The 22,021-nt window shown below is 39.1% G+C and overlaps 1 protein-coding gene across 1 annotated transcript in view; it reads right to left on the bottom strand.

The window, feature by feature from the left end:
* The window catches only part of LOC100341884 (SERTA domain-containing protein 1-like), a 66,817-nt gene that overhangs the window by 17,250 nt on the left and 27,546 nt on the right, over positions 1-22,021 (bottom strand). The window contains exon 2 of the mRNA XM_070047112.1: positions 18,925-19,120. Within this exon, the coding sequence (XP_069903213.1) occupies positions 18,925-19,120 (196 nt within the window). The remainder of the gene's footprint in view (positions 1-18,924; positions 19,121-22,021) is intronic.

The raw sequence follows: 22,021 nt of genomic DNA on the forward strand, positions 1-22,021 counted from the left end.
CTTTTGAATACCATTTTCGACAGTTGATTTCCTTAGTCTCTTCATCTTCACATTCTAATATTGAAATTTTATTGTGTTCCTTTGGTAGGGTGTCAGTGTGTCTTTCTTTTTCTTGTTTCTTGAATTTCTGCATTTGCTTTTAGGCATTTGTGGAGCTGATTTTTTTTTTTCCTCTGATGGCTTATGTCTTTTAGGTATGCCTCTGTGCCTTAGAAGAATGTTTGCACTTTCAGTGAATTTCAAGTGGTGTGTGGTGGTTGTGGCCAGTGCTCCAGTGTCAGGCTAGTAACCAAGATAACACCCAAGTTGGGTGTGGTAAATCTCAGTGCCCCAGGTGTTAGCCCCCAGTGTGTTTCATGCCACTGTATGAACCACACAAATGATCTGTACTGTCCTCACTGTGAGCATAATTCCCTCTGCAATGACCTGCTGTAGGCAACCAAGGAGCTCTGAGCATGTGGAGCTGCACCCACTGACTGCCCAGAGACCCAGCTACACTTTCCACCTTCTCATACAACCATCGAGTCCCAACAGTCTCAGCACATAACACTCCTACAGGTGCAGAGGTTTCTCTTTGCCCTACCAATCTGTCCAGTTAACAGAGAGGCAGATGTTCCCCAAGACAGCTCTGTTGAAGCATCTTGATCCTGGAAAACTGTGGGCACATCACCATCATATATGGTTGCCCAGCCACCTCCTAGCCAGGCTCATAGTCGGTGGAGACTATAGACTTTCCCTTCTCTAGAATCTCTGAATGACATGCGTACACAAGAGCCACTGGCCAAATTTTGCTCTCTCGCCACCACTGCTGCTAGTACTGCCATGAAGATGGCATCCTGTCTCAGCCTGTTGCTTGTGTGCTCATGCAAAGTCTTCTGCAACTCCCAATCAAACCCAAAATGGCACCTGTCTTTTCTCAGCTGGGCAGTGGGTGCTGTTGGGGGGTAGTTGTGGAAGATAAATGTGCTCCCTCTGCTACTACTGGGTCCATGGGCAACTGCTAGCCTCAGGGCTCCAGTCTGAACTCGCACCACACTCTGTCTCCGGCTATATCACTGCAGTCTGGTCTCACCTCCATCTCCAAGCTCTCACCTCCAGCTGTTCATGCTGCATGTCTGCACCCTCCGCACAGATCCATGGTATTCCTCTTCCTTTTGCAGGATTTACAGTGTGGTTTTCTCTACAATTCTCTCCTTAATGCACACTGTCCATACCCTTTTCTCCACTGTTTATCCCTAGCCTAGTACAATATGTTGTTCCCTAATCCTCTATCTTGGAATCTGCCACGTAAAATCTAAGGACACATTTTAATGTGTCATCATGAAGTGTGAAGTTCCTAAGAAGTTTTTGTTAAATATGTTTTTAAATTGAGAAAATTTTCTTTGGCCAGGGGCTGTTTTGTGAGGAATATAATGTTGGATTTAATTTAATGTTTTTTGTGTCTGTAAAAATGATTTTATGATTTGTCTCCTTAAGTTTGCTAATTGATGATTTTCCAGTGTTAAGCTTTTAATGCAATCCTAGGATATTCTGACATTATTATATTTTATTTATTGGATTTTCTTTTTTTTAAATAATTATTTATTTATTTTGAGAGGCAAAGTTACAGAAAGAGAGAGCGAGAGAGTGATTTTCCATCCACTGGTTTGCTCCCTGATTAGCCGTGACAGCTGGGGCTGGACCCGGCCAAAGCTGTAAACTTGGAACTTCATGTGGGCAGCCCACATGGGTGCAGGGTCCCAAACACTTGGGCCATTTTTGACTCCTTTCCAGTCAAATTATCTGGGAGCTGGATCAAAATGGAGTACCTGGGACTCAAGACAGCAGAAATATTGAATGCAACCATCACATGGAGTGGCTTCAGCCACTATGACATATCTCCAGCCCCTGATTTTCTATTATTTTTATCAGGATTTTTATATCTATGCTCATTAATTTGATATTTTAATTCATCTATTGTTTTTGACTTGTTTTCAGTAAGAAATTTGAACCAACCTGATAGGACACCTGTGGGAGTAAAATGGACACTTTGAGAAACAGTGACTTGATCAGCCCTTGCCCTGACTATTGATGAACAACTTAATATGTTATCCCTTTTAGTATTTTTTTGTTCTACTTAATACTATTGGTTGAACTCTGTAATTAATACACAATTATTCTTAAGTGTTGAAATTTAACTGAAAAGTGATCCCTGTTAAATATTAGAGTGGGAATAAGAAAGGGAGGAGATGTACAATTTGGGACATGCTCTATCGGACGTGTCCCAAATGGTGGAGTTAGAAACGTGCCACGGGAGTCCAATACAATCCCATCAAGGTGGCATGTACCAACGCCATCTCACTAGTCCCAGTGATCAATTTCTGTTCACAGTTGATCATAATGATAGGACTAAGAGTCAAAGGGATCACATAAACAAGACTAGTGTCTGCTAATACTAACTGATAGAATAAAAAAGGGAGAGAATGATCCAACATGGGAAGCAGGATATGCAGCAGACCCATAGAATGGCAGATGTCCTAAACAGCACTCTGGCCTCAGAATCAGCCCTTAAGGCATTTGGATATGGCTGAGGAGCCCAAGAGAGTCTCACAGGCATGGAAAGCCAAGACAATGTGGCAAACAAAACAAAACAAAACACCTATATGAAATATCTCTGTGAGTGAGATCCCAGTGTAAAGAACAGGTCATCAAAGAAGGAGGTACCTTTCTCTGAAGGGAGGAGAGAACTTCCACTTTGACTATGACCTTGTCCAAATAAGATCAGAGTCGGCAAACTCAAAAGGCGTCCATAGCCTTGGCAACTCAAGAAAAGAGCCTGGGAGATTACTGACACCATAAACAAGAGTGTCAATTTGTTAAGTCAACAACAGGAGTCACTGTGCACTTACTCCTCATGTGGGATCTTTGTCCTTAGTGTGTTGTACATTGAGATTTAATGCTATAACTAGTACTCAAACAGTATTTTCCACTTTGTGTTTCTGTGTGGGTACAAACTGTTGAAATCTTTACTTAATATATACTAAATTGCTCTTCTGTATATAAAGAGAATTGAAAATGAATCTTGATATGAATGGAATGGGAGAGGGAGCAGGAGATGGGAGGGTTGTGGGTGGGAGGGAAGTTATAGGGGGGGAAGTCATTGTAATCCAAAAGCTGTACTTTGGAAATTAATATTCATTAAATAAAAGTTAAAAATCAATCAATATATAAAATTAATATCAATCAATATATAAAATTAAAATTTAAATCAAATATAAAATTAAAATCAATCAATATATAAAATATATAAAATGATCTGTTAATTAACTGTGTATAAATTTCAGGACCTATTATTTTCATTGAGGAAAGATTTTACTGATTCAATTTCTTTGTGGCTCCAGGTTTATTCATATGTTTTATTTTTCAATTCAGTTATGATAGCTTATAATTTTATAGGAATTTCGAGTTTTGGGTCTGGTGTTATGGCCTAGCAGGTAAAGCAACTGCCTGGCATGCCAGCATTTTATCCTGGTGTTGTCTTGAGTTCTGGTTGCTTCACTTCCAATCACTGCTAATGTGCTTGGTGACGCAGTGGAGGATGGCCCGAGCCCTTGGGCCTCTGTACCCATCCCATGTGAGAGACCCAAAAGAAGCTCCTTGCTTTGTCCAGGCCTGGCCTTGGTAATGCAGCCATTTGGAGAGTGAACCAGTGGATGGAAGATTCTCTCTCTCTCTCTTTGCCTTTCAAATAAATAAAATATATCTTTTAAAAAAGAATTTCATTTTATCTGAGTTTCCAAATTTATTTATGACATTTCACTAGGTTTCTTATTAAGAAGGAAAACACTGAGTTGGATAGGTGGTGTTTATATTAAAGAGATTATAAACTTCTGTAAGACCACACTTTAAAGTGTAATACCTTACTAAAATGAAGTTAAGTAAAATATATATACATATATATATAATATTTTAAAATTTTTTGTTTGCATTTGGATGCTTGTCAAATTGTTTCTCAAGCAAAGTAATGTTGAGTCATAGATTTTACCAGAGTTGAAAACTTTTTCTCATTTATTTTCTTTTATGCTGTAATTTATTAAGCCTCATGAAATATGTTACCAATTTAGCTCATTTAAAATTACTTAAACAGTTTCTAGCTAGTGGCAGATATTGTGTTATACTAAGAAGTATATTTAATCATGATAATGTGTTTTTTCTTTTTCATGCATTATGTCATTTGATTCTTTAAAACTTTATTTTGTTCTGTTTAAAATTCACAGAGGTTAGTTGTGAAACCTAAAGGCACTTGGAAAAGGACTTTGGAGAACCCTGTAGCAATAGTTTACTTGAAGTACATGAGTTCATCAAGCTTTTATGTCCCTGTCTGACCTTTAATGTGTAATTCTTTAGACTTTGGAATGGCCTATGCCAAGGCCTCTGGTTCTGGACTCTATCAGAAGTCCAGAGTCATTCAAGGAGGGAGGCAGAAGAAAAAACATTTGTGTGCCTTGCTCAAATTATATCTTTGTGATCTTGAGAAAATAGCTCTACGTTTCTTTTTTTCTTCTTCTATATAATAAAGGGATTAAACATTACTGGTTATAAAACTTTCTTCCATGTGGTTTTCAGAATGTATGGTGCTCTCTCTCTTTTTGTTTTTAAAGACATTGTTACAGAGAGAGGTAGAGACACAGAGAGAGGTCTTCTATCCACTGGTTCACTCCCCAGATGGCTGCAACAGCTGGAGCTGAGCTGACCCAAAGCCAGGAGCCAGGAGCTTCTTCCTGGTCTTCCATGTGGGAGCAGGGGCCCAAGGACTTGGGCCATCTTCTATTGCTTTCCCAGGCCATAGCAGAGAGCTGGATTGGAAGAGGAGCAGCTGGGCTAGAACCAGTGCCCATACAGGATGCCAGCGCTTCAGGCCAGGGCTTTAACCCACTGTGCCACAGTGCTGGCCCCTGTGTGGTGGTCTCTAATTCTATATTCCTAGGTGGACATGTGGAAACACCTTTTGTTAACCTTATGCCCACAATGGAATTATTATCCAATTATACTGACTTTTCCATTTATTTTTTCCTAAATAGACTTTACTTTTCACAGAAGTTCATAGTCACAAAAAGTATGAGTTTCTGTATACACTCTGTCTCTACACATCAGATTGGTAGGTTTGTAATAACCAAGGCATTGATGCAATGCTACCTAAAGTCTATATTTTTTTATTAGGGTTCATACTTGGTATTGTACATCCTATGAGTTTTGATAAATTTATAATGACATTTATTCGACATTAGAGTATCAAATAAGGTAGTCTCATTGTCCTAACATTCACCTGTGACCCATCTGTTTATTTTCTTTGCCCTAATCCATTTGTTTAAGAAAATATTACGTGTTAGGCATTGTGAAAAGTATTGGAAAAATAGTGGTAGATAGATAATCATTGCCTCAGTTATGGTCATATATGGAAGACTGAAAAATAAATCAAGATAAGGATGATTCCAGATGATTAGTTCTCTAAATCCATATGCATTGGTTAGTATGGGAGGTCAGCTGGATAGATATACAGTCATACTACAGGGGATGGGCATCTTTGTGAATGTGTGATAATACCAAAATTAACTGAAGGAATAGTGGAAATTTACTACAAAAACAGTGGTTAAAGACATTCAAGGCAAATAAAATAGAGGTAAATAAAATTTAAAAAAAAGATTGGGAAGTTTAAGATCATAAGATTGTACTTTTGATGAAAATAAGCTTCATATGTTGAGGAAGGAGATGAAGATGGAGACCTAAATGTTATATCATGAAAGTCCTATATGATTACTGATGCCATAAACAAGAGTGTCAATTTGTTAAGTCAACAACAGGAGTCACTGTGCACTTACTCCCCATGTAGGATCTCTGTCCTTAATGTGTTATACAACGTGAATTAATGCTGTAACTAGTACTCAAACAGTATTTTATACTTTGTTTCTGTGTAGGTGTGAACTGTTGAAATCTTTACTTAATATATATTAAATTGCTCTTCTGTATATAAAGATAATTGAAAATGAATCTTGAATTGAATGCAATGGGAGAGGGAACGGGAGATGGGAGGGTTGTGGGTGGGAGGGAAGTTATGGGGGGCAACCACTGTAATCCAAAAGCTGTACTTTGGAAATGTATATTTATTAAAAAAAAGAAGAAAGTCCTAGAAACCATGTTAAAAATTTCCTACGTTGAGTAATTTAGAATTCCCATAAGATTTTATGTAGGAGTGACAATATCAGGGTTTAATTGTAAAGATCATTCTGGCTTAGTAGAAGCATGAGAAAGTTGTTATGAAGCATATATGCATTGGGCTTGATCAGGTGACATTTCAACTCCTTTCCATTGTGTCCTTTTGTATGGCAGAGACTTGAAAAATAAAAACATCTAGATTTCCTAAATTCCATTTCATTGAGGGTGTTGTCTTGATTTAAGACCCATTTCAAGTATAGCTGCACTCACACAAAACTTATATATAACCATGAGGTCCAATTTCGTTACAATAGAAGAGATACAATGATGATGTAACTCTGGAACAGGACCCATTATCCTAGGGACAACCCTCATACCAACCTACTGATTCAGCCACACATCTGAGGGTTAAAGGAAGAGTGGAGGTAGAAATTCCTTGAGTGGCCCAGTTTTATGTCATGTTATTGAAATAATTATTCTGTCTTCTCAGCTCTTCTAACCATTCTGTGAACTATTCATATCACTTGGTAATTTCTTTCTGCTTTAGTCAGATAAAGATCTTTAGTCTATAACTATGAATCCAGACCAAACTGATGAGAAGGTTAATTTAAATTATAGGATTAGCAGTGCAATTTGATAGGTAGATAACGATATTTTACCATGAAGTGATTTCTGATTCACATGGAAAAATTTTAGATAATTACATGCCAGTTATGTGTCTATTTATGCTAAATCAAATTGTCAAAGGAAGATGACTACTACTGAGTCTTTGCCTTGGCCTAGAAATACAGATACATACAGAGAGTGAGCTTTCTTTAGATTCTATTTCCTCAACACAAAACCATAATGAATTTCAGAGTCTACATAAATGTAACCATTTGTATAGCTCAAAGATGCCAACAAACCCAAAAGAAAAACAATAAAGTGACTATTAGCCATTTGACAGTATAAAAAAGACAGGATGATAAATAGTAAATAAGCTTTACTACAAAATTCACACAAATAAACAAAACCATGATGCTGTTATAAAACGCTATCACCTGTAAGACTGATGCAGTATAAAGACATTGAATAAGATTTATTGGACTATTGTTGCTGGCACATACCACAAAGAACATGTAATATTGTTTGTGTGATTCAATTAAGACTCAACAATACTAATGATCTCCTAATCTGAAGATGAATGTAAATAATGTTCAGTGAAATTTAGTTTATTAAAAACTACCTAACACCTGAGAGATGGTTATTTATCACTATAATAAATAATGCTTATAATAATTGTTCTTCTGAGATATGTAGGAAGAAGTATATAATAATGAGTATACCCTATACACTAAAATTTGAAAGGAAATTTCCTTTTTTTTCTTCCCAAAGAAACATTTTGTCTAATGAGTACAAAATTCATAAGTACAATTTTAGGAATATAGTGATTCTTTCCACCATATCTGCCCTTCACCCATACTCCCATCTCTTCTCTCTCCCCTTCCCCGTCCCATTCTCCATTAAGATTCATTTTCAATTAACTTTGAACACAGAAGATGAACTTTATACTAACTAAAAATTTCAGCAATTTGCATGCACACACACTCACTGAGAACAAGTTTTACAGTTAACTCTCATAAAACAACTCATTGAGGACAGAGGTCATGCATGGGCAGTTAGTGCACAGTGACTCCTGTTGTTAATTTAACAATTAAAACTTCTATGTATAATGTCAGTGATCACCTGAGGCCAAGGTTATGGAAAATTTTGGAATCCAAATCTCTGTCAGTATTTAGACAAGGCCGTAAGGAAAGTGGAAGTTCTCTCCTCCTTTCAGAGAAAAGTACATCCTTCTTTGATGGCCACTTCTTTCCACTGGGGTCTCTCTTACAGAGAGAATTCATGTAGGACATTTATTTTGCCACAGTGTCTTGGGTTTCTATGCCTGAAATGCTCTCATGGGCTTTTCAGCCAGACCAGAATTCCTTAAGGGCTGATTCTGAGGTTAGAGTGCTATTTAAAGTGATTGCCATTCTATAGGTCTACTGTGTGCATTGCTTCCCATGTTGGAACATTCTCTCCCTTTTAATTCTATTATTATTATCAGATACTTGATCTTATCTATGTCATCCTTTTACACTTGATATGGTCTCTTTAACACTTAAGATGCCATTTTTTACCCCCCAGCTTAATGGGATTTGGGATCCCATGGCAAGTTTTTTTTTTTTAACTTTTATTTAATGAATATAAATTTCCAAAGTACAGCTTATGGATTACAATGGCTTCCCTCCATAACGTCCCTCCCACCCACAACCCTCCCCTTTCCCACTCCCTCTCCCCTTCCATTCACATCAAGATTCATTTTCAATTCTCTTTATATACAGAAGATCAGTTTAGCATACATTAAGTAAAGATTTCAACAGTTTGCTCCCACACAGAAACATAAAGTGAAAAATACTGTTTGAGTACTAGTTATAACATTAAATCTCAATGTACAACACACTAAGGACAAAGATCCTACATGAGGAGTAAGTGCACAGTGACTCCTGTTGTTGACTTAACAAATTGACACTCTTGTTTATGGCATCAGTAATTACCCTAGGCTCTTGTCATGAGCTGCCAAGGCTATGGAAGCCCCCTGAGTTCACTGACTCTGATCATATCTAGACAAGGCCATGGTCAAAGTGGAAGTTCTCTCCTCCCTTCAGAGAAAGATACCTCCTTCTTTGGTGACCCGTTCTGAGGCCAGAGTGCTGTTTAGGACATCTGCCATTCTATGCAAGTTTTTAAACTGTATCCTTACAAGTAAGTCCATAGGAATTTATATAGAACTATACAGCTTTACAGTTGCAACCTTACTCCTCCCTCTTCTTCCCACTCTTACTTTTTACTGAGATCTATTTTCAATTGACTTTATTTTTTTTTTTAAACTTTTATTTAATGCATATAAATTTCCAAAGTACGACTTATGGATTACAATGGCTTTCCCCCCATACCGTCCCTCCCACCCACAACCCTCCCCTATCCCACTCCCTCTCCCCTTCCATTCACATCAAGATTCATTTTCGATTATCTTAATATACAGAAGATCAGCTTAGTATACATTAAGTATGGATTTCAACAGTTTGCTCCCACACAGAAACATAAAGTGAAAAATAATAGATGATTTTTTAAAATGATGATGAAATCAGAGCAGACATATTGTCATGTTTAATCCCAGTGAGAGTCAAGTTGGGAATTGATAATTTCTTTTTTTTTTTTTTTTTTTTTTTTTTTTTTACAGAGGATCCATTTAGTATGCATTAAGTAAGGATTTCAACAGTTTGCACCCCCATAGAAACACAAAGTGAAATATATTGTTTGAGTACTCGTTATAGCATTAAATCTCAATGTACAGCACATTAAGGATAGAGATCCTACATGAGGAGTAAGTGCACAGTGACTCCTGTTGTTGACTTTACCAATTGACACTCCTGTCTATGGCATCAGTAATCTCCCTATGCTCCAGTCATGAGTTTCCAAGGCTATGGAAGCCCTCTGAGTTCTCCGATTCTTATCTTGTTTAGACAAGCTCATAGTCAAAGTGGAGGTTCTCTCCTCCCTTCAGAGAAAGGTACCTCCTTCTTTGATGGCCTGTTCTTTCCACTGGGATCTCACTCGCAGAGATCTTTTGCCAGAGTGTCTTGGCTTTCCATGCCTGAAATACTCTCATGAGCTTTTCAGCCAGCTCCGAATGCCTTTAGGGCTGATTCTGAGGCCAGAGTGCTATTTAGGACATCTGCCATTCTATGAGTCTGCTGAGTATCTCACTTCCCATGTTGGATCACTCTCCCCTTTATTTACTCCATCAGTTAGCGTTAGCAGGTACTAGACTTGTCTATGTGCTCCCTTTGACTCCCAGTCCCTTCACCATGACCAACTGTGAACTGAAACTGATCACCTGGAACAGTGAGATGGCATTGGTACATGCCACCTCGATGGGATTGAATTGGAATCCCCTGGTATGCTTCCAACTCCACCACTTGGGGCAAGTCAGCCTGAGCATGTCCCAAATTATACATCTCTTCCCTCTCCCATTCCCACCACCATGTTCAACAGGGATCACATTTCAGTTAATTTTCAACACTTAAGAATAACTGTGCATCAATTACAGATCTAAACCAGTCATATTAAGTAGAACAGATAAAAAAAACTACTAAGAGGGATAATGTATTTAGTTGTTCATTAACAGTCAGGGCTATGCTGATCAAGCCACCATTTCCCATAGTGTCCACCTCACTCCAACAGGTTTCCCTCTTGGTGTTCAGTCAGTCGTCACCGATCAGGGAGAACATATGGTATTTGTCCCTTTGGGACTGGCTTATTTCACTCAGCATGATGTGTTCCAGATTCCTCCATTTTGTTGCAAATGACTGGATTTCGTTGTTTCTTACTGCGGTATAGTATTCTAAAGAGTACATATCCCATAATTTCTTTATCCAGTCTATCGTTGATGGGCATTTAGGTTGGTTCCAGGTCTTCGCTATTGTGAATTGAGCTGCAATAAACATTAGGGTGCAGACCTCTTTTTTGTTTGCCAATTTAAATTCCTTTGGGTAAATTCCAAGGAGTGGGATGGCTGGGTCGAACGGTAGGGTTATCTTCAGGTTTCTGAGGAATCTCCAGACTGACTTCCATAGTGGCTTGACCAGTTTGCATTCCCACCAACAGTGGGTTAGTGTCCCTTTTTCCCCACATCCTCGCCAGCATCTGTTGTTTGTAGATTTCTGAATGTGAGCCATTCTAACCGGGGTGAGGTGAAACCTCATTGTGGTTTTGATTTGCATTTCCCTGATTGCTAGTGACCTTGAACATTTTTTCATGTGCCTGTTGGCCATTTGGATTTCCTCTTTTGAAAAATGTCTATTGAGGTCCTTGGCCCATCTCTTAAGTGGGTTGTTGGTTTTGTTTTTGTGGAGTTTCTTGATCTCTTTGTAGATTCTGGTTATTAACCCTTTGTCTGTTGCATAGTTTGCAAATATTTTTTCCCATTCTGTCGGTTGTCTTTTCACTCTCCTGACTGTTTCTTTTGCAGTACAGAAACTTCTCAATTTGATGCAATCCCAATAGTTGATTTTGGCTTTGACTGCCTGTGCCTCCCGGGTCTTTTCCAGAAATTCTTTGCCTGTGCCAATATCTTGAAGGGTTTCTCCAATGTTCTCTAGTAACTTGATGGTGTCAGGTCGTAGATTTAGGTCTTTAATCCATGTGGAGTGGATTTTTGTGTAAGGTGTAAGGTAGGGGTCTTGCTTCATGATTCTGCACGTGGAAATCCAATTTTCCCAGCACCATTTATTGAATAGACTGTCCTTGCTCCAGGAATTAGTTTTAGATCCTTGATCAAATATAAGTTGGCTGTAGATGTTTGGGTTGATTTCTGGTGTTTCAATTCTGTTCCATTGGTCTATCCATCTGTTTCTGTACCAGTACCATGCTGTTTTAATTACAACTGCCCTGTAGTATGTCCTGAAATCTGGTATTGTGATGCCTCCGGCTTTGTTTTTGTTGTACAAGATTGCTTTAGCTATTCGAGGTCTCTTGTGCCTCCATATAAATTTCAGCACCATTTTTTCCAGATCTGAGAAGAAGGTCTTCGGTATCTTGATTGGTATTGCATTGAATCTGTAAATTGCTTTTGGGAGAATGGACATTTTGATGATATTGATTCTTCCAATCCATGAGCATGGAAGATTTTTCCATTTCTTGGTATCCTCTTCTATTTCTTTCTTTAAGGTTTTGTAATTTTCATCGTAGAGATCTTTAACGTCTTTGGTTAAGTTGATTCCAAGGTATTTGATTGTTTTTGTAGCTATTGTGAATGGGATTGATCTTAGAAGTTCTTCCTCAGCCATGGCATTGTCTGTGTATACAAAGGCTGTTGATTTTTGTGCATTGATTTTATACCCTGCTACTTTGCCAAACTCTTCTATGAGTTCCAATAGTCTCTTAGTAGAGTTCTTTGGGTCCCCTAAATACAGAATCATGTCATCTGCAAAGAGGGATAGTTTGAGCTCTTCCTTCCCAATTTGTATCCCTTTAATTTCTTTTTCTTGCCTAATAGCTCTGGCTAGAACCTCCAGAACTATATTGAATAGCAGTGGTGAGAGTGGGCATCCCTGTCTGGTTCCAGATCTCAGTGGAAATGCTTCCAACTTTTCCCCATTCAATAGGATGTTGGCTGTGGGTTTTTCATAGATTGCTTTGATTGTATTGAGGAATGTTCCTTCCAAACCCAGTTTGCTTAGAGTTTTCATCATGAACGGGTGTTGTATTTTATCAAATGCTTTCTCGGCATCTATTGAGATAATCATATGGTTTTTCTTCTGCAGTCTGTTAATGTGGTGTATCACATTGATTGTCTTGCGCACATTAAACCATCCCTGCATACCAGGGATAAATCCCACTTGGTCTGGGTGGATGATCTTTCTGATGTGTTGTTGCATTCTATTGGCCAGAATTTTATTGAGGATTTTTGCATCTATGTTCATCAGGGATATTGGTCTGTAATTCTCTTTCAGTGCTGCATCTTTTTCCGGCTTAGGAATTAAGGTGATGCTGGCTTCATAGAAAGAATTTGGGAGTACTCCCTCTTCTTCGATTGTTCTGAATAGTTTGAGAAGAATTGGAGTTAGTTCTTCTTTAAATGTCTGGTAGAATTCAGCAGTGAATCCATCTGGTCCTGGGGTTTTCTTTGTTGGGAGGGCCTTTATTACTGTTTCAATTTCTGTCTCAGTTATGGGTCTGTTTAGGTTTTCGATGTCTTCCTGGTTCAATTTAGGCAGGTTGCATGTGTCCAGGAATCTATCCATTTCTGATAGGTTTCCCTGTTTGCTGGCATACAAGTCCTTGTAGTAATTTCTGATGATTCTTTTTATTTCTGTGGTGTCTGTTGTTACGTTTCCTTTTTCATCTCTGATTTTATTGATTTGGGTCTTTTCTCTTCTTTTTTTAGTTAGTTGGGCCAATGGGGTGTCAATTTTGTTTATTTTTTCAAAAAACCAGCTCTTCATTTGGCTGATTTTTTGTAATGTTTTTCTTGATTCAATCCTGTTGATTTCTTCTCTGATTTTAATTATTTCTCTTCTCCTACTAGATTTGGGTCTGATTTGCTGTAGGTTTTCTAGATCCTTGAGGTGAATTGAAAGCTCATCTATTTGGTGTCTTTCCAATTTCTTGGTATAGGCACCTATTGCTATAAATTTGCCTCTCAATACTGCTTTTGCTGTATCCCATAAGTTTTGATATGTTGTGTTGTTGTCTTCATTTACTTCCAGAAAGTTTTTGATTTCTCTTTTGATTTCTTCTATGACCCATTGTTCATTCAGGAGCATGTTGTTCAATCTCCATGTGTTTGCGTATGCTCTAGGGATTCCTGAGTTGGTAATTTCCAACTTCATTCCTTTATGGTCTGAGAAGCTGCATGGTATGATTCTAATTCTTTTGAATTTGCTGAGACTCGCTTTATGGCCTAGTATGTGGTCAATCCTAGAGAAGCTTCCATGTACTGCTGAGAAGAATGTAAAATCTTTAGCTGTAGGATTGAAAGTTCTGTATATATCTGTTAGATCCATTTGGGCTATAGTGTCGTTTAAATCTACTGTATCCTTGTTGATCTTCTGACCGGATGATCTGTCTATTTCTGAGAGTGGAGTATTGAAGTCCCCCAGTACTACTGTATTGGGGTCTAAGTCTCCCTTTAAGTCCGTTAATAAATCTTTTAGATAAACTGGTGCCCTGTAGTTAGGTGCATATACATTGATAATTGTTATATCTTCCTGTTGAATTGATCCCTTAATCATGATATAGTGTCCCTCTTTGTCTCTCTTAACAGTTTTTGTGGTAAAGTTTATGTTGTCCGATATTAAGATGGCTACGCCCGCTCTTTTTTCATTTCTGTTGGCATGGTATATCTTTTTCCAGCCTTTCACTTTCAGTCTGTATGGATCTTTGTTGGAAAGATGTGTTTCTTGTAAGCAGCAAATAGATGGGTTTTGTTCCTTCACCCAATCAGCCAATCGGTGTCTTTTAACTGGACAGTTCAGGCCATTCACGTTCAAAGTGACTAATGATAAGTGGTAACTTTGCCCTGCCATTTGCCAAAGATAAGTTCTAATATATGCTTTGAATTCCCTGTGATCTTTTGCTGTGAGCTTTCCTTCTTTGGTTTCCTTCCTTTACCTTCTTTCATATTGATGACCGTGTTTCTGTGTTTCTGTGTGTAACACATCTTTAAGCATCTTTTGCAGGGCTGGACGAGTGGCAACAAATTCTTTCAATTTCTGTTTGCAATGAAAAGTCTTTATTTCACCTTCATTCACAAATGATAGCTTTGCAGGATATAATATTCTGGGCTGGCAGTTGTTCTCTCTTAGTACCTGGGCTATATCTCGCCATTCCCTCCTAGCTTTTAGAGTTTCTGATGAGAAGTCAGCTGTGAGTCTGATTGGAGATCCTCTGAGAGTAATCTGACGTTTCTCTCTTGCACATTTTAGGATCTTTTCTTTATGTTTCACTGTGGAGAGTTTAATTACAACGTGTCGTGGTGAGGATCTCTTTTGGTCGTGATTATTAGGGGTTCTGTGGGCTTCCTGTACTAGGATGTCTCTGTCCTTCTCCAAACCTGGGAAATTTTCTGCTAATATCTCACTAAAAAGGCCTTCTAATCCTTTCTCCCTCTCCATGCCTTCAGGAACTCCTAGAACCCGAATGTTGGGTTTTTTAATAGTATCCTGAAGATTCCCGACAATATGTTTCAGATTTCTAATTTCCTCTTCTTTTCTTTGGTCTGACTGTATCCTTTCCTGTTCTCTGTCTTCTAAGTCCGATATTCTCTCTTCTGCTTCACCCATTCTGTTTGTAAGGCTCTCTATTGTGTTTTTCATTTGATCTATTGAATTCTTCACTTCAGTCACTATCCCAGTTTCCTGTTGTACTAGTTGTTTCGTTTCATTTTGATTCCTCCTTAATATTTCATTTTCACGAGAGAGATTTTCTATCTTGTCCATTAAGGATTTGTGTAGTTCAAGAATTTGTTTTTGAGAACTTCTTAATGTTCTTATCAATTTTTTGAGATCTGCTTCTTGCATTTCTTCTATGTCATCATCTTCATAATCTTGAATTGGGGTGTCTTTTTTATTTGAGGGCGTCATGGTGACTTCCTTGTTTTTATTACCTCGGTTTTTGCGTTTGTTATTTGGCATATTGGAGATATTTGGTTTCTTCACTGTGGTGCTTTTTCTTGTTATACTATGACTCTAGATTAAGTGGACTATCTGTTTTTGATGGAGCCTTAGGGCTTGAGATGGGTGTGGCCTGAGAGCTCTGTTTGGTGTGCCAAAGGTGACACTCCCAGGTTAGGCGTGGTAAATCTCTCTCTCTCTCTCTCTTTTTTTTTTTTTGATTCAAAAGGGAAGTAATTCCGCACAGCTGAACGAAGTTGGAGGTAGTTAGCAGGCAAATGATATACCCACAGGAGCCAGAGATCGGAAGCTCTTTCCCAAGATCCCCACAGGGAATCTATTCGGCCCTCAGAATGGGCTCAAATTCTCCTTCAGCCTCCCACTGGGTTGCCAAAGTTACGGAATTGTAGCGTCTCTGGAGAGTGCTCACGTGAATTCCGTGAGTTCTCTCCCCCACCGTCTCTTTTTTCACAGTCTCAGTTCAGTAGCACCACAAATTTACTAGCTCCTAATCTCCTGTTAATTTGCCCCGCCCAGAGTCAGGTTTTTCTGCTAGGCTCAGGGCCGGTGCAGACCTGAGGTCGCTCTGCTTATGACGTATGTCCAAGATGGCGCCTGCTCTTTGTCTTGCTCGCCCTTGAGAGGTGAGCGGAGAGAGAGAAACCCGTGTCCGTACTAGTCACCCTTTTTTCTCTCTCTCTCTCTCTTCCAGTTAGCCTTGTGAACTCCCCCCCCCCGGGGGTCGTTCCCTCTAGTCTCCTCTCTCCGCTTGCCTGCCGGTGTCTCGGGCTATTGAGGTTCGGCTCACCTCGCGTTCCAGCGCTGGTGTGTTGAGTCTGCCGCTGATGTCCCGAACTGTGGGCTCCCACGCTCTCCAAGCAGGTCCGCTGTGAGTCACGCGTTCCGGAAGAGTTTCTTCTGCTGTTTCCTCCCCTACTCTTCCTTGAACCTGCAGTATCTCCACTTTTATTAAACTATCTCTCCCCAGACTATCAGTGTGCTCCCTTCCTATTCCGCCATCTTGCCGGCCTCTTCAATTGACTTTATACACATATGATTAACTATGTTAAGTAAAGAGTTCCAAAACTAGTATTTTTTATTTATTTATTTTTTATTTTAAGGTCTTCCTTCCGTTGGTTCACCACCAAAATGGCCACTACGGCCAGTGCTACACTGATCCGAAGCCAGGAGCCAGGTGCTTCTTCCTGGCCTCCCATGTGGGTACAGGGGCCCAAGCACTTGGGCCATCCTGCACTGCCTTTCCGGGCCACAGCAGAGAGCTGGACAGGAGGAAGAGCAACCGGGACTAGAACCTGGCGCCCATATGCGATGTGGGCACCACAGGCAGAGGATTAACCAAGCGAGCCACGACTCCGGCCCCAAAACTAGTATTAAGAGGAGAAAAAATAACTATTCCTCAACAGTCAAGACAAGGGCTCTACAAGTCATTGCTTCTCAGAGTGTCAATTTCACTTATTCAGATTTCCTTTTAGGTGCTTTATTAGTTATCACAGGTCAGGGAGAATATATGGTATTTGTCCCTTTGGAACTGGCTTATTTCACAAACTATGATGTTTTCAATTCATTTATCCATTTTGATGCAAATGAATGGATTTAATTTTTTTGACCAGTGTGTGGTATTCCATGGAGTACATATCCCATAATTTCTTTATCCAGTCTTCAGTTGATGGGCATTTAGTTTGATTAAATGTCTTAGCTATTGTGAATTGAGTGGCAATAAACATAGGGGTGCAGATAACTCTTTTATTTACTGTTTTCATTTCCCTTGGGTAAATTTCTAGGAGTTAGATGTCTGGGTTATATGTTAGGTCTATGTTCAGATTTCAGAGGTATCTCCAAATATCTTCCATAGTGGTTTTATGAGTTTACATTCCCACCAACAGTGGATTAGTGTAATGTTTCCCCCACATCCTTGCCAGCAATTGTTGTTTGTTGATTTCTGTATAAAAGCCATTCTTGAGAGCTTGTTTGGAGGTTCTAGCAGCGGAGTGCAGCTACTTGTATACCCTTGACCGAAGACCCGTCCTCCTCTAGTGGGGAAGGTCATCCTCTTTGACCAAGCGCGCAGCTTCGGGATGGACACACATGGAACAGTGAGGGAGGAAGGGGACACCCGCCTAGCCAGCCAAATCAGCCGAATCAATGGGGTGACAGATGTCGCAGCCAGATCGCCCTCACATCCTGTATGAAAGCCATTCTAACTGGGTGAAGTGAAACCTCATGTGGTTTTGATTTGCATTTCCCTGATGCCTAGTGATCCTGAGTTTTTTTGATGTGCCTGTTATCCATTTGGATTTCCTCTTTTTAAAAATGTCTGTTGTAGTCTTTTGCCCATTACTTCACTGGGTTTTTTTGTTTTGCTGTTGTTGAGTTTCTTGTTCTCTTTATATATTCTGGTCATTAATCCTTTATGAGTTGCATAGTTTGCAAATAATTTTTCCTATTTTGTCCGTTGCCTCTTCACTTTACTGAGTGCTTCTTTTTCAGTACAGAAGCTTCTCAGTTTAATGTAATCCCATTTGTTAGTTTTGGTTTTGATTTCCTGTGCATCTGGGGTCTTTTCCAAGAACTCTTGGCTTGTGCTAATATATTGCAGTGTTTCCCCAATATTATCTAATTATTTGATGGTATCAGGTCATAGATTTAGGTCTTTAATGCATTTATAATGGATTTCTGTGTAATATAGGGTCCTGTTTCAAACTTCTGCATGTGGAAATCCAGTTTTTCCAGCATCATTTGTTGAAGAGGCTGTCCTTGCTTCATGAATTGATTTTATCTCCTTTGTCAAATGTAAGTTGGTTGTAGTTGCTTGGATTGATTTCTGGCATTTTTATTCTATTCCGTTCATCTATCCAACTGTTTTAGTATAGTATCAAGCTGTTTTGATTGTAACTGCCTTGTAGTATGGCTTGAAGTCTGGTATTGTGATCCTCTAGCTTTGTTTTTGTTGTATAAGATTGCTTTAGCTATTCAAGGCCTCGTGTGTTTCCATATGAACTTCAGCATCTTTTTTTTCTAGTTCTGAGAAGAATGTCTTTGGTATTTTGATTGGTATCACATTGAATCTGTAAATTACTTTTCGAAGAACGGACATTTTGAAGATATTGATTCTTCAAATCCATGAACATGGAAGATTTTTCCATTTTTTGTATCTTCTTCTATTTCGTTCTTTAATGTTTTGTAATGGCCCTCACTCAAACTTCTAGGACTATATTAAATAGCAGTGGTGAGAGTGGGCATCCTTGTCTGGTTCCAGATCTCAGTGGAAAGACTTCCGACTTTTTTCTATTCAAAAGGATGCTGACTGTGTACTTGTCATAAATTACCTTGATTATGTTGAGGAATATTCCTTCTAAACATAATTTGCTTAAAGTTTTCATTATGACAGGGTGTTGTATTTTATCAAATGCTTTCTCTGTATCTATTGAGATAATCATATTTTTTTTCCTTCAGTTTGTAATGTGATGTATCTCATTGATTGATTTGCATGTGTTGAGCCATTCCTGCATACCAGGGATGCAGGACTGATGTCTTGGATTCGATTTGCTACAATTTTTTTGAGGATTTTTGCATCTGTGTTCATCAGGGAAATTGGTCTGTAGTTCTCTTTCAACTGTTGTGTATTTTACAGATTCAGGAATTAAGGTGATGTTGGCTTCATAGAAGGAATTTGGGAGGATTTTCTCCTTTTCAATTGTTTTGTCAAACTTGAGAAGTATTGGAGTTATATCTTCTTTAAATGTCTGGTAGAACTCAGCAGTGAAGCCATCTGGTTCTGGGCTTTTCTTTGCTGGGACTGTCATTATTACTGATTCAATTTATGTCTTGGTAAAGGGTCTGTTAAAGCTCTGTCTCTTCGTGGCTCAATTTAGCTAGGTTGTATGTGTCCAGGGCTCTATCCATTTCTTCAAGTTTCCTAGTTTGTTGGCATACAGCTTCTTGTAGTAAATTCTGATGATCTTTTTTATTTCTGTGTTGCCTATTGTTACATTTCCTTTTTCACTTCCAAATTTTGTTTATTAGGGTCTTCTCTCTCCTTTGTTGGTTTGTTGGGGCAAACAATGGTTTGTCAATTTTGCTTATTTTTTCAAAAAAACAGCTCTTCGTTTTGCTGATCTTTTCTATATTTTTGCTTTCAATTTTGTTGATTTCTTCTCTAATTTTAATTTTTTCTTTTCTCCTACTAGTTTTGGGTTTGGTTTGATGTTGTTTTCCTAGATCCTTGAGATGCATTGATAGCTCATTTATTTGGTGCCTTTCCAATTTCTTGATGTAGGCACCAATTGCTATAAACTTTTCTCTTAACACTACTTTTGTTGTATCCCATAAGTTTTGATATCTTGTGTTGTCATTTTCATTTGATTCCAGAAACTTTTTGATTTCTCTTTTTCTTCTATGACCCGCCGTGCATTCAGGGGCATTTTGTTTAGTCTCCATGTGTTTGCATATGTTCTAGAGATTACTGAGTTGCTAATTTCCAGCTTTTTCCCATTGTGGTCTGAGAAGATGCATGGTATGGTTTCGATTTTTTTGAATTTGCTGAGACTTACTTTATGGCCTAGCATCCTAGGCAGAGTTCCATGGACTGCTGAGGAGAATGTGCATTCCATAACTGAAGAATGAAAAGTTCTGTAGCTATCTGTTAGATCCATTTGGTCTATAGTGTCGATTAACTCTGCTGTTTCCTTCCTTATTTTCTGTCTGATTGGTCTGTCCATTGCTGAAAGTGGGATATTGAAATCCCCCATTACTGTTGTATTTGAGTCTATGTCTACCTTCAGATCCCTTAACATTTCTTTTAAATAGCCAGGTGTCCTGTAATTAGGTGCATATACATTTATTATTGTTACGTCTTCCTAATGAAGTGATCCCTTAATCATTACATAGTGCCCTCCTTGTCTATTTTAACAGTTTTTGTTTTAAAATTTATTTTGTTTAATATTAGCAATGCTGTACCAGCTTTTGTTAGATTTCTATTAGCATGGAATATTTTTCCCCATCCTTTCACTTTCAATCTGCATACATCTTTGTTGGTGAGTTATATTTCTTCTGGCAGGAAATAGATGGGTTCTGTTTTCTAATCTATTCAGCCAATCTTTGTCTTTTAACGAAGAGTTGGGGCCATTTACATTCAAGGTGACTATTGTTAAGTAACGGTTTTGCTCTGCCATTTTACCACAAATATTCTCATTTTTTATTTTGGATTTCCTTTGTATTTTTACGGGGAGATTTCCTTCCTTTACCTTCTTTCGTATTGATGACCAATCTCTTCTTAACAGTCTAGTATTGAAGTGTTGTTTTTTGAGTGTGTCACGTTGTGTTCCTTTTTCTTGTTTCTTGCATTTGTTATTTGGCTTTTGTGGAGACACTCATTGGTCTCTTTTTCACTTTGTGGCTTTTATCTCTGGATTATGTCTGAGTGGATTAGTGGAGTGTCTGATTTCAGGGAATACCTAGAGGCCTGTAGTGGATGTTGCCAAGGAGCTCTCTTCAGTGCTCCAGGGTAAAGGGCATGTCTGAGGTGACACACCCAGGTTTGGCATGGAAAATCTCCTTTTGTTATCTGAGGGGAGGTTTATTCTTGTCTGTTGGCTCCTCTCCTCTCAAAGGAGAGCAGTGCCTGGCCACTAGCCCCAGTGGGTACATTACTAGCCTGCTCTGCCATAAGTTCCACACAAAGGATTTGTGCCATGCTCAGTATAAGCTCAGATTCTCCACCAGTGTCCCTCACGAGGTAACTAGGGAGCCCTGAGCATGTGGAGCCTCCCACAATGACTGCCCAAAGAGCCAGCCATACCCTGAGTCCTCTCACGCAACCTCAGTGTTTTTACAGCCCTGGCACACAAGCCTCCCATGGTCACAAGCATCCAGCCCCATCTGTTCTCCCCATCAGACTCAGGAGTCTCCACTTGGCTGGTTGCTGGGCACATACATGAGGTCACACAGCTGTTACATATGTCCAAAAAGGTGCCTACTTTCTATCAGCTTGTTAGAGAATGCTGTTGAAAGGTAATCAGGTAAGAGAATGCATGCCCTCCTATTGTTTTTCCCCCTTTAGTTTGGCAGGTACACTATCACCCACAGTGCTCCAAGCCAGATTCCCTCTAGGCTCTTCCATCAGCTTCGTCACTAATGGTTTGGGCTGATGCAGTCTGGCCTCACCTCACTCTCCAACACTGGTGCAGAAGCTCTCAGCTGCAGGGGTCCTGAACTGTGCGTGTCTTCACCCTCCACATAGGTCCACTGTGTCTCTCCAATTTTTGTAGAGCTTCCTCTGTTGTTTTCTCCCTAACTCTTCCCTGAGACTGCACTAATTCCACTTTTTAAAAAAACTATCTTCTCCTAAACTAGAGCAGTAAGCTCCTTCCCTCCTCTGTCATCTTACACACAGTTTCTATTGCCAGGATATTTTATTTCTTATCATGGTAGATCTCTGTTTTACAGGAAGAAATTAAAACAATTCATTGTATGTATCTTACCCATAATTACTAATGGTCAAAGAGGACCTGCTGTCATTAGATTAAACACACTGTAAATCTATTAGCATGAGTTATGATGGACTGACCGGAGTATTGCTCAAACCATGCTCTGCCCAGCTGATGGGAAGG

The sequence above is a fragment of the Oryctolagus cuniculus genome, chromosome 8 (assembly GCF_964237555.1).
Source record: "Oryctolagus cuniculus chromosome 8, mOryCun1.1, whole genome shotgun sequence".
NCBI classification, from domain to species: Eukaryota; Metazoa; Chordata; class Mammalia; order Lagomorpha; family Leporidae; genus Oryctolagus; species Oryctolagus cuniculus.